The sequence below is a fragment of the Telmatherina bonti genome (assembly GCF_933228915.1).
Source record: "Telmatherina bonti genome assembly, chromosome: 7".
Classification (NCBI taxonomy): domain Eukaryota; kingdom Metazoa; phylum Chordata; class Actinopteri; order Atheriniformes; family Telmatherinidae; genus Telmatherina; species Telmatherina bonti.
In genome coordinates, this window is record NC_136625.1 from 19,886,348 (window position 1) to 19,899,401 (window position 13,054).

Consider the following 13,054-nt stretch of genomic DNA (forward strand, 5'->3'; position numbering starts at 1 on the left):
GATTTACTATACTATCATAATAATACTGTAACAAAGGTATGGGAGTACATCTCCCACCACTGAACGGCTGTCAGTGAAAGTATTTGCTGGACCTTAAAATCAAGCAGGAACCTGAGAAAGCAGAGGCTGACCTGAGGATGGTGATTCCTCTTTTGCTGTTCAAGGGCAGCAGATGCACCACAGAGGACCTGTGGACCAGATTAGCACCTCAGGGGTTTGACGCTGAGCCCAGCTGCGCTGTCTATAAGGCAGACTACAACACAAAATCTACTCTGTCTGAAACCTCCCAAAGGCCTCTGGAGACTTGTGTGACGAACCCTTTGAAAGGACTTAGCAAACAGCTCCTCACCTTGAGGACTCTGTGTTTGATCCATTTGTGAACGCTTGGCTGAAACGGTGACAAGGTGCAGAGGTACACAAGTTGAGCTATTGTTTTTGTGTGCAGCATGTGCTGTATTGTGTCGTATGCATGCATCAGGCAGTCACTTAAAGAAGTGCTTGCCGTTCCTGTGAATTAACGAGCAGTTGGGAAGAACAGGCCAAGGCGGAGCCATCTGTAAATGTCACAGGCACTGCTTGCTCATTTTACACATCATTAAAGCCAATATTCCTAACCTGTATCAGAGCAATCAGGAGCAGGCCATTACTGCGACAGGGGCCCCCGGGGGAACCACGACCAAACTCAGAGAGAAAAGAGCAGTGAGGAAGAGAACGATAGAACACACTCTATCTGACACACACATACACTTCTGCACACTTTTACATGCACATGCTCAAACAAGCAAGGAGCACACCTTCCAACAACGAACTAACACATGAAATCAACACCAGTATCACTAAGCTAATAGCTAATGCATTTAACAACAGAGCACAATGAAAACAGGACCAATTATACCAGTATCTGTGGGCAGTGTATATGAGAATCTTGCTATTCCTTTCCCTCCATACTGTTGTGCTCAGAAAGCTAAGCTATTACAAAACTGGAAGCTCCAGGGACAGCTTTCGGAAATGAGAGCAAGTCTGGGAGTGACAAAACAAAGTATTGAGATAAACACCCACCATTAGCACAGGCAGTTAAACCTCCATTTCCTAATCCTCAGCTGGACTCCAGAGGATATTAACTCTTAGCTTACTAAAGTGCAGGGCAATAAGATACTGGATTAAGCTGGAATCTCATTGCAAACCTCAGATTATTAATAATTGCTGCATGTTATTTTTCTACTGATCTAAACCTAATGAACTATTCAAACACAGCAGGGTGAATAAAAAACATATAAACCAAAACTAATATCAGTAACAGTTTAATAAGTTTTAGTAATGAATTTTAGAAAGGAGAGAAACTGGTAAATTGTGAGACCAGTAAAGAATATCTGCTCTAAGTCAATAAGTTATAAGTAGTTTTTGGTAAAACAATTACATAAATAGTTTTCTTTGTCCAATTTTTCATAGTACATACTTTTTACTAGAGTATCAACAGAACAACAACAACAACAAATATACATATATATATATATATATATATATATATATATATATATATATATATATATATATATATATATATATATATATATATACATATATATATATATATATATATATATATATATATATATATATATATATATATATATATATATATAGATAGATAGATAGATAGATAGATAGATAGATAGATAGATAGATAGATAGATAGATAGATAGATAGATGATATAATATTTTTAGAATATGCAGTTATGGAATAAATGTTTTGTTGTTGTATATATTGCCTTCCAGCTGTGAAAACATTCCAGGGCTCTTTGTTTTGTTCCAACCATGTGGTATTGCTGAAATCAGCAAAACCTTCTCTAAGAAACAGAAACTGCTATTGCAAAACTTGAATATATTACTGAGCATTAATAGTGCCTTCCATGATGTGCAATTTTATCATACCATGACCACTCATGACCCCCATCACAAACAGAAAATTTTCCTTTGGCCCGAAAGATACAAAATTCATCATTTCAAAAAAAGAAATTAAATATGTCAGATGTCAATGAGAATGTTGCTCCCCTCAGCTGAATTTTGGTTAAGAGAAAGCAGCTTTATATCTTGACTTTGCTATTATACATGTTCTTTTCCATGCTAATTTAAACTTTCTGGTGATGAACTCTGGTGTTGAGTCTTCCTAAGCCAATGCAGCACCTTAACTGCTTTTTAATGTGTTAAATGCTCTTCAGATATATGTTCTTACATTCTCTCATTCCTAAACTACTGGCTTATATAATTTTTTTCACAGTGTTGAATTTATCTTTACCCATCTTTGTTTTTCAAAGACTTGACACATTACAAAACTGTTACCAGCTGATGTAAATTGATCTTTCATGTTAAAGCCATTCGTACTTTAGCATGCATTTGTGTAAATTAATTAATTAATTCATTTTCTTTACTCCCTAGTCGAATTAAGCGTCACAGGGAGCTGGAGACTATCCCAACAATCATGGAGTGAGAGGTGGGGTACACCCTTAACAGGTCACAAGTCCATCGGAGGTAAAAAAAAAATGATTGCCATAAGACTCAAAAAGAGCATAACTAAAAATAAATAAATAAATAAATAAAAAATAGTTGATAAGTGTAAGTTATTTGATTCTTCTGTGTCTTTGTAGGTTGAATGACCTTTGTTTTTTTTTAACTTGCGCACTTTCTAAGAAAATGACTAAATCACAGTGGTGTTGTAGTCTGTTAACACTAGGTACTGTCGAGCAGACGGACAAATTTCATCTTCATCCATTATTTTGATTTATATAAAGTCAGATAAAGCTTTAATTTTTATGGGCTTAGTACTCCAAGATTAAAATTATTTTCAAATTATCCTTTAATTGAATTTAAAGAGGGTGAAAACCCTCAACTTAGTCGTTTAGCAATCAGTTGAAATGGGAAATGAAACTACTTGACAATTTAAAGTGATTACAGAGCTCTTTTTTTATTCTAAACTGCTATTTGTAAATAAAAGAAGGTGAATCCAGGTCTGCAGGATTTCTTTTCTCATGCAGCCAGAAAAGGTCATTGCATTTTATAGGCGTTTCATAAGGAAGTCCATTGGATTCACTGCAAATTTAGGGGGGACTTTTTTCTTGAGTCATATCATCTATAAGGAATTATCACTCAGACAGATGAATTGTGGTGCTACTACCCTGAATTGGTTGTTTTCCATTACTTAATTAACACTTTATCATTTCTGCAGAGTTACAAATTAAACTTCACTTTTTAAAAAGCTTTTATTATATACACTACTAGTCAAAAGTTTTAAAACAACTTTATGTTTACTGATCTTTGTTGAAAGTCAGAGGGAGGTTGTCCATAAGTTGTACAATAATTCAATAATTTACATAATCCTGGAAAAGAATAACAGCTTTTCACTTAAAATAAATATTCATTCATCAGCCTAACCACTTAGTCCTATTAAGGGTCGCAGGGATGCTGGAGCCTATCCTAGCAGTCTTTGGGCAAAAGGCAGTGTACACCCTGGACAGATGAATAAATATGAAATGCTAAATTAAAAATACATACAAAGTGTCTATTTAGCTTTTTCAAATAAAACACAACATTATAACTTAGGTCTACACTGACATTTCATTTAAAAGCTGTAAATACAGTCAGTTTAACATCAGATGGCAGAAATATATTGACCGTTTTGTCCCACTAAGCTATTTTAAGAGTTAAATGAAGATAATTAGAAGCACTCAGACAGCACAGATCTCCACCAAGCCATTGTAATTTTTCTTTTGTGTTCATTGCCAATGATTGTAAGCATTATTTTCAAATTAAAAGCTCTAATGGCAAAATTATGCCGATGTCCCTATTGCAAGGGATTCTTTTAAAAAAATTCCTAGATTCAGGTGATCCCGATCACTCCCAAAAGGTAATCATTTTTGTCTTAATTCATTTCCGAAATTCTTGGAAATTTAAACAGAATCCATCCCTAACTTTTTGATTTACGTTGCCAAGAGACAAAGACTGAAAGACTAAGGCCACTGAAAACATAACCTCCACATTGGTGGAGGCTATGTTTTCAATTATGACTGTTATGTAAAAACCTGACTCTAGCAAACTGCGAAATGTTTATTACCATGACTCATTAATGTTTATGAGCTTTCATTTGCAACAAACATCACAGGCAGTGAAGATGAAAGTGGTACTAAATCAAGAAGATCTGTATCTGTGTTGACTAAGCCTCTAAATCTGACACTACTAATGACTTCCTGACTACGTAGATGCACCTGTCTCTCCAACCTAATGAATTCTTGAAAAGCTGGAACATTTCTGTAATGTAACCCTGTGGAACTGCGATAGTACAACATGTAGCCTTATTTGTGAAAATTCTCTCATACAAAATGGGCTTCTGTAACCGTATGAATGTGGGATGCTGATTTGTTTCCCAGAAAATGTGAGAAGCCTTACTTTAAGTCTATGTCTGAGACTCTTAATAGCTTCTCTGCATAAAAATGCATTCTGGCCCATCATTCGCTCTAATCTCTCTGACTTTCGTGACAAGAAATACCACCTTCCATAAAAATGGAGTCTCTCATCACAATTTCCTTCCATTGCTTCACCTCCGTTTTCTGCTCAAGTTACACCCCTATAACAATGAGCGTTTGATACACTTTCTTTAAAAGAGAAATACATTAATGATGCTCCGTGACAGTCTGCATTAATCAGAAGGGGCTCCCCCTGAACACAAGTCTTTATCGGCCATCGATTTTCCAGTGGGTTTATGGCGAGCGACACACGGCGAGAGCTCGTCGCCGGGCGGCTGCTGGGAAACACATTACGGGGCTGTCAGTTGTCTCGCCATGCATCCTGCATCATTCTTTAAGCACATGAGAAGTTCATTACACCACACAGCTCTGACAGTGCATAGGATATTAGGGGCTGTGTCCCATGTGCACATTCCTAGTGGATGTGTAGCATAGCATGCATAACAGAGACTGAATCTAAACATGAGTTTATATAGATTTAAAACAGAAAGGCCATTACTAAAGTTGGAGATGGGCTTCAGGAGAGGAGCTTAGGGCCGATTTGAAAGTTCCAATTTGCCGTTTTGTCATTATCATAATAATCAGCTTAAGGTTGTAAGATATACTTCGATTACTCCCCCGTTTCTCCCTACATATTGTCGTGCCAAATTAAATGATGCTGCAGCAACAGTTTCCTCAGGCACTCGTGTACATACCACATGTCTCATGTTGACCAAAATGATTCCTCACCTAAAAACTCTCATGCTGTTTTGATTTATGATGCTTCACAACCACTAAAATTCAATTTCAGCAAGCATTGCATGCTTCTGATTGCCATGTAAATGAGATAAACTGATAGCAATTTATTCAAGGATCCCACCTCTCCTCCTTTTTCTCTCTCTCTCCTCTTTCTGCTGTTCCTTTAACAGGAGACACAGCTCACACCTCAGACTTGGATGAATCCAATATTTAAGCGATACGTCTGTATTGCAGAGCGTTCAACAGAACAGACAAGCTGATGCTAATAGAAAACCTTGCAGAGAACAATGAGATAGATAGAAAACAATGTGCATGTTTGATGATGTGAAAAATATTCAGATTGCTCTTAGACTTCCTCCTTAGGAAGTCCAGGACTAAATAGATATGGGATATTCACTGATGATGTCTGAAGATGTTTGATAAAGCCAGCTGTCACTCAGTAAAGACTTCTCATGTGAGATTCTCCTAGGAGATGCACATTAAGAGCTAAGTAATGTAAAATAAAACTCAAGTACGGCCGCTGTGAGTTGCAGTCTGCTTCTTTGCATAGTTATGGTTGTGCATCTCATCATACACTGTCAAAATATAATTGATGATGTCTAATCCAGAATATTATCTCCTATGACTATCACAACTGCAGCCTATGTCCCCACATACTACTCCAACAATAAAAGGAGCGCCACTTATCGCACACCACTTATCTCTGTGATGCTGATGATGTTCCCTCTGTACAACAATGTGGCCAACAGACCCATTCAGACTTTAAAGAGGAGCTGTCAGAGACCGTGATAAAAAAGTATAATGATTATAAATGCTAAGCCCCATTTAGGAGGCGTCAATGCCATTGTTGTTGTTATCCAGCATATCAATCTTGTTGATTGATCATCCTACTCTGGTGACATCAGTTTTATGGCCTCTGAAATGCGTCTCAGTGTTTTCACAATGCCATCCAATTAGGGCGCTCCATTCATCATTGGGCTGAGGAATCATTATTAATTGGGTGGAGAGCCGGCTGCCACTCCCCTGCTGAGGAGGGCCACATTCACTATTCATACAACAGTAAAATAAATGAGGGCTGTAAGGGTGAAATGTGCAGGGGGCCACATGGAGATCCAAAACTTTACACCTTTATGTACATCACAAACAAATTCAGTCACAGCCCAGAAGATTATTCTAATTATTTTTTGTGATGACTGAGGTGATTTTTGTGTAGAAGTGCAAATTCATCATTGATCAGGGAATAATAGAAATTAAACTGAAGAGAAAATTGTAAATACTAATCACAAAATGATTAGTTTCTGTAGTTGTCAGCCTTTGACATAATTAAGACTTCAGCCCATTCAGAGAGCATAAATAGTGTTTACAGTGTTGCTCAAATCTTACTTGTGTCTACTTTGGTGACTTAATTTTTTCACAACAAGGAAGCTGGTGAAACATCTGTGCCAAACTTAAAAACTTATCGGCTAAATCAGTTCAGCCAAATATATGTGTTCAAGTTTTCCTTGTCCTGTAGTCTTGCTCTAAGAAAGGAACCTGCTTCTTCATAGATGTGGATAACTTTTGCTTAGTTTTGTAAGTTTTCCCATTTCAAAACAAAAATGTAGCAATTCGATGTTTTTTAGTACCTTCATTGCCTGCAGATAAGCCATCTGGCTTTGTGATGCCTGTGCTCTTTTTCCGTCTGTGTTTCTTGCGGTTGGCGTGTGGTGAGGGAGGAGGCTCGAGTTTGGGACTAGTCGCACTTCCCATATTGGAATTTGCAGGATCGCTCATTCCATTGGCTGAAAGAACACAGAGAAAAAAATGCAGTTTTTAGTATTTATATTAAATACTTTTTTCATTTGACTGTGGAGGTAAATTTCATCATGAAGCTATACCTCTCCAGGTGACAGTGTAAAGAAAAAAAAACACAAAGCAAATTCAGGTGACAACAAGAGGCAGATTTTATTTATTGAAGTAGTTAGTTAGATCTCTAACTAATGGTAAGCCATTATTATAAAGATGTATACCAAGTTTAAATTTAATATTTGATTCCACATAAATAAGCCATCAGTAGTAAAAATTAACAACCAAAAGTTATTCAAAAACTGTTAAAAAACTTCTTTTAAATGTTTACACTTTTTGTTAGACAGTATGAATGAATGAATGAATGAATGAATGAATGAATGAATGAAGATTTGATCAAATGTATTCAACTGTGTTTTAAGAAACCAATGTAAATTACATTTTCTTTATGTTTTATTAGTTACTATGGTGATGCAAAATATATGCAGGGAATGTATGCTGAACAATAAACTGTAGAAAAGGACCTGTTAGGTAAAAATAAATAATTAAATAAATAAATAAATAAATATCCTCCAGAATTTGTTATAGTAGATACTTTTAGTATAATGCTGGGTCTACGTGAACTGTGACAACTGAAGCTGTTTTCAGACAAGTCCTATTACTCTTCTATCATCCAGAAAGTCTGAATATAACACCGTCCTACTGGACTTGGTGTGGAGGTTTCCTTGCCTGATCCCTAATTCGGATTCTAGAAATGATCCGAACCAGCCTGTGTGAATAAATCAGGTTGTTTTCTGGAACTGAGCGGGTTTCTCAGTGACATTTGCTGATTTATTTCTTCATGTTGATTTCCATTCTTCTTCCACTACTGTACACATGTAAAAAAAAATACACATGCTACCTATAACTGTAGAACAACAGCCAACAGCTGTGTGGACGAGAAATTAAATTTCCAAATTTTGAAAAAAACAAACAAAAAAAAACACTGCCTAATAAAATGCACAATGTCTTCAAATCACTGTGTTTTAACCAGGGAAGTGTTTTGTGTTGTAGGAATGCTTTTAGTATGGTCAATCTCTTGTCGAGCACAAAAGCTAAATTTTATTTTTAAAAAAAACAAAAAAAAAAGGACTAAAAAATATCGTAGATCTGAAAAGTATGACAGTTAAAACTAAATCCAGAAAATGTGTAAATAGGTATCGTAAAGTATTGAGACAGATTAGAAAGATTTTCCTTTTTAAAAAATATACAGCTAGATGTTTCATTTCCACTAAATCATATGTATATTGAAAAGTGAGGAAATGTGAATAGATTTATGGTTCCTTAAGAAATCGAGTATTAATAATGACAATAAAGCTTTGTGGATTGTAAAGGTAGACATGTCACATACTAATAATGTGTCTACAGTAGGAAAAGTTGAAAAGTAACTCCAGCTTCAATAGGTGTGAAGGAAACGCATGGGGCTATCCATGAACAAATGGTTACCTAAGGTAGCCTGTGGCAAAGCTCTATATGACTGTCTGAGAGTGACAGGGGGCTAAGAGCTAGCTTTGTTTCTTGTAAGTGATTTTATAAATGTGATATTAACCTGTGCTACCGTTGGGCAGAGGGACAGGAGGGATGGGACGATAGGAGGGGGCTGTCAGCTTGCCATCTTTCTGATTTCCTGACATTTGACATCACTTTCCCTTCTTTTCCCCTCCGGATGCCATTAAGAATTGGAGAGCGGGGGCCAGGGGCCTGGGGGAAGCAGGGAGGGTGGGTCGGTAGATGGGCCCCATATTGCTCTCTTCTTACCACCCTGTGTGGTGCTGGCAGTCTCCTCCATTGTCTCCCATCAAAAGCTCATTGTAGTGTGGCAAACTCCATTCATTTCCCTGTGCACCGTCCCAGCCCCAGGGGTAGAATGCAGGAGGACAAGGGGCTCAGGGATTATTGCTGTTGTTGTTGCCAGTTGCACATGCTATAATGTGCGGCACTGTGCCATTAGCCAGTGTACAACATTAGGCCTAATTTGGTCATTACCTTTAGGGAGATGGGGCTATCTTGGAGGAGTAGGATGGGCTCAGCGGGGGACTGAAGATGCTTACATGGGGGGGGGGATTGAAGCTCAGGCTGGCGGATACACAGAGTGTAGGTGAAGTATAGGAAACCACACCTGTGATACACATCATTATGTCTATCCATGACTGAAAAATTAGCTTTGATCACTGCTAACGTATATAAACAGGAATATTATTATTAAAAATCTTAATTTATTTGATCTTCACAAATAAGAAAGGAATAAATAGTTGTGTGTTTCTTGACAAATAGCAATATCGATTGTACGTCATCACATAAAAAACATAACAGCGCTGCCTGATGTGGAGCATTCATATTAAGCTCTCTGGTTCTTTGAATGGCAGAGAGCAGCCACACATGTAGCAGCTCTTCGTCGAAGCGTCTGTTTCAATTTCCCTGCTCCCTTACAACAGCCCCCCTGAGACGAGTCATTAGCTGGCTCAGACAGCTGGGGGCACAAGGGTCCTCCATGTGCCTCCCCCCTTCCCTTACACCCTTCTGCCTCCCCCTCCCTCTCCATACCATCGTCTGTCCCGCCAGCACAGCTCCGTATGGCGGGTGGAAGACGTGAGCTTGAACCTGCCTCCAAAGTGACAGCCAGCATTTGTTTAATGTCGCTTGGGGTTAAAGGGGAGGGCTGCCCCTTGGGGGGCCCGACCATGTCATAAACACCTCTAATTATCAATTTCTGCCCCTAATGTTGTGGAAAATGACCCAATCTCTGCTCATTTTGCACCTGAAACATTTATGAAGTGATGCTCTGTTTGCGTCCGACTTGAACAAGATTGTAACATAAAGGCAGAGAAGCAGAGAGTAAAACTACAAAGCATCACCAAGCAGCAACAAGAAAGCATCAAATATCTAAAAGCTTGATTTCCTGTAAGCAATTCTTAGCTAAACTGTGCTTGACTGCCAGGTTGAATTAGTTAAGATTAAAATGATGAAGTTGAAAGTACACTGACTCAGAAAGCCTAAAAATCACTACGCCATTATTAGCTAGCTTTTAGTGTGTATGAGGGCCATCAGGACCAAGCTGGGTAATGAGGCACACTGGGGATCAGGAGACTCTTTACCACTCAGCCAAGATCACCTGGGCAGCAGAATTGGTATCAGCCTAACCTGTGATTACAGTGTATTACACTCCCTCCATGGAGTTGACAGTTTAAACATGCTTCAGGATGAAAGTTGTGGGTGAGACAAAGAGGGTACAGTTAACAGCTTCCTGCCTTTACCAGAGCCCCACAGAGAATAAATGAAAATTTAAAAAAAAAAGAGAAAGAGAGAGAGCAAGCAGAAAAGAGGGCGGGTGAAGGGGTGGGAGTCATTTCATTCTTATTCAAGAGGCTCAAGGTAAGGAGCACCATGATTTTGCCAGGCCCCTTGACATGCCAGCCCTGCCTGTCCTCAATCAAAGCCAACGGCTGCAATTAATGGCAAAAATTAGAAACAATCACCGCCTCCCCCTTATTATCCTCAATTAGAGCATACTAATCAAGGCCTGATCGCGCTCTGCTGCTCTCTCCAAACTAAATGTCAAACTTCATTACGGCCTGGAGTAGAAATCAAACGCCCCTCATGCTATCACCTTCACAACGGGAGGCCGACGCATAAAGCACAGTGCCACGGGAAAAGGCTATCTGTGCATTAAGCACCTCCATGCTGATGTGCAAACTTGTGTGAGAAAAAAAAAGCACTTATATTTGTGGAAAATTAACACACTGCAGCACAGAGTTAAAGATAACAGTTTAAACTTTTTTATGCATCATTGATAAGCAATATGACATGATAAATATTTTTTCAAAGGAAAACAATAAACTCATTAGCAAATCAGTGTTTATAAATTAGTGTGTTTTTTTTGGAAAGAGGAAATGGTGTGACTGCTTTGTTAAAAACATTTAGAAACCAAATGATGTAAAATTATCCATCATTACTGGAAATAAACAAATCTTCAGATTTATGAGCTAAGAAGAAGAGAAATTATTAGAATTAACAATGAGAAAAATTTGGCTTTACCGAACGATAACGTGAAAACTGAAGTTCACTTTGAAAGACTATTTTAATGATTCTTTAAAGATTTCTCATATTTTTCTAAGATGAGCAAGGTGTCCTTTTTGTAGACTTTAAGTTACTGTCATCAACAATCCCATCACATTTCTCAGACGACTGTTTTGGCTCATTGCTTTTAATCCAGGTTCAAAGATTGAGGTGTGCAAAGGAGAGCAGGGTCTAAACAAGCACTCGGTAAGATTAGAATGGGTGTCTTTATGAATGCGATTGATAAAAAAAGATTGGGCAGGGATTTAATCAAAAATCGGCGCTCAATATTCAAGAGATGTTACAACCTCTGCCTTATGCCTTTGCTCAGTAGGTTTACAAATGAGAGCATTCTTTAAATAATATGGAAATGGTTACCTGGCTAAAATGCATTCATTCTCTTGTGAGTCATCAATCTGCTGTTTTTGCATCACATTTTATGTTATAACCTGCAACCTTCACCAAGGATAATGGAGTGATTGGGCTCGGTTCAAGTCAATTCAAATGGATAACATGAGCAGCATTCACTGTGGAACACCCTCTATTGATTATTGAAGATGCATTACAGTGAAAGATAAAATGAGTGCATTTCAATCAAGTTTATATTTCCTTATAGTCCAGCCACACTTTGCGCGACAGATGCAGCCTGCTGCTTTCATTCAGATTCTGAAATTAGAAGAAGGCATAAAAAAATCAAGATTTTCAGACAAAGTTTTCAAGCTTCAAAGCTGCTGCTGCTCCTGCAAAGTCTAATTGCCTGCACTCACTATGCAATGATTACAGAGACTTCTCTTCTTATAACATAATCTATCATTTCTACTATTGTTTTCAGTTCATTTGCCCCATTCAAGCTCATTTGTGGTTACCTTAAAAGTAGCATGAAAATAATTGAAGAAAGCAGAATAATGGAGCAACTTGAGAATCTGATTTAGTTGAAGACTGGGAGCTGGTTAATGAGCTATGCTAATATTGGGGGCTTTTCAGTTTTAACAAATATTAAGAAGAGGAGATTCTAGCTCTATTATTTCTACGGCTGCGATGTTTAGGAAGTTTTTATTTGTCCGGCAGTTTGGCCGCCACGTTCACAAACATCCAACTATGAAGCCTTTTCTTTTCCCTTTGGCCCATTATAACAGAGAGACAAACACCCCTCATGGACAAAGCTCACATACAAACAGCCACACTACAACATACAGCAAGAGCACATACACAGCACACACTCATGCTCATTTATTTGAGGACCCCAGGATTCTAAGTAATTCTGCTTTGGGCATGCTGCTGATGGGAGACGGTGGTAGAGGGAGATGGAAGTGCCTGCGTCCAGGCAGAATTGATCGTTCGGCAGCTCCAAATGAGAGACAGGCTTGTCTGCGGAACCACGAGGGCCGTGCAGTTGGACTCCAGCAGCGCTCGTAAAGTGCGCTCTTTAAACTGCCGGGGCCCCTGGGAGCCCATGGGGAGGGGGGGAGCCGCCGTCGTGCTAATGAGAACTACCAGAGTGCAAACATGCATGGAAATGACTGTTATTCTGTTGATGTGCATTTAAGTGCTTTTTTACTGCCAACCACAAAGAGAGGGAAATAACTGGTGATGAATGGTACCCCCGAAAAGCATTCATTTTCCTCTTCGGAAGAAAGGAGAGGAGGGGAGGAGGCAGAAAGTAAGATGGAAGGTAAAGACAGGATGGGTTGGAGGGGGGTGGGGGGCATATATGGTGAATATATTATATTACTTCACTCAAGTACAGTGACAAGCAGGCAGTAAGTGGAGATGCATCAATGGCAGAAAGTTAACCTTCACCGTTCCCCTCGTCTGAACATACTGCTTCTTTCAAAGAGCAACAGCCAAAAAGGTCACTGCGATCACAGCTCTGATCACCTAATCATGAAAATGAGGCTGATTTCACCTGTTTTTTTTT

At 38.5% G+C, this 13,054-nt stretch overlaps 1 protein-coding gene across 1 annotated transcript in view; it reads right to left on the bottom strand.

Annotated features, from left to right (window-relative positions):
- Positions 1-13,054, bottom strand: part of agap3 (ArfGAP with GTPase domain, ankyrin repeat and PH domain 3) — a 123,692-nt gene that overhangs the window by 19,249 nt on the left and 91,389 nt on the right. Inside the window, exon 13 of the mRNA XM_079243724.1 lies at positions 6,882-7,037. Coding sequence (XP_079099850.1) covers positions 6,882-7,037 — 156 coding nt within the window. The remainder of the gene's footprint in view (positions 1-6,881; positions 7,038-13,054) is intronic.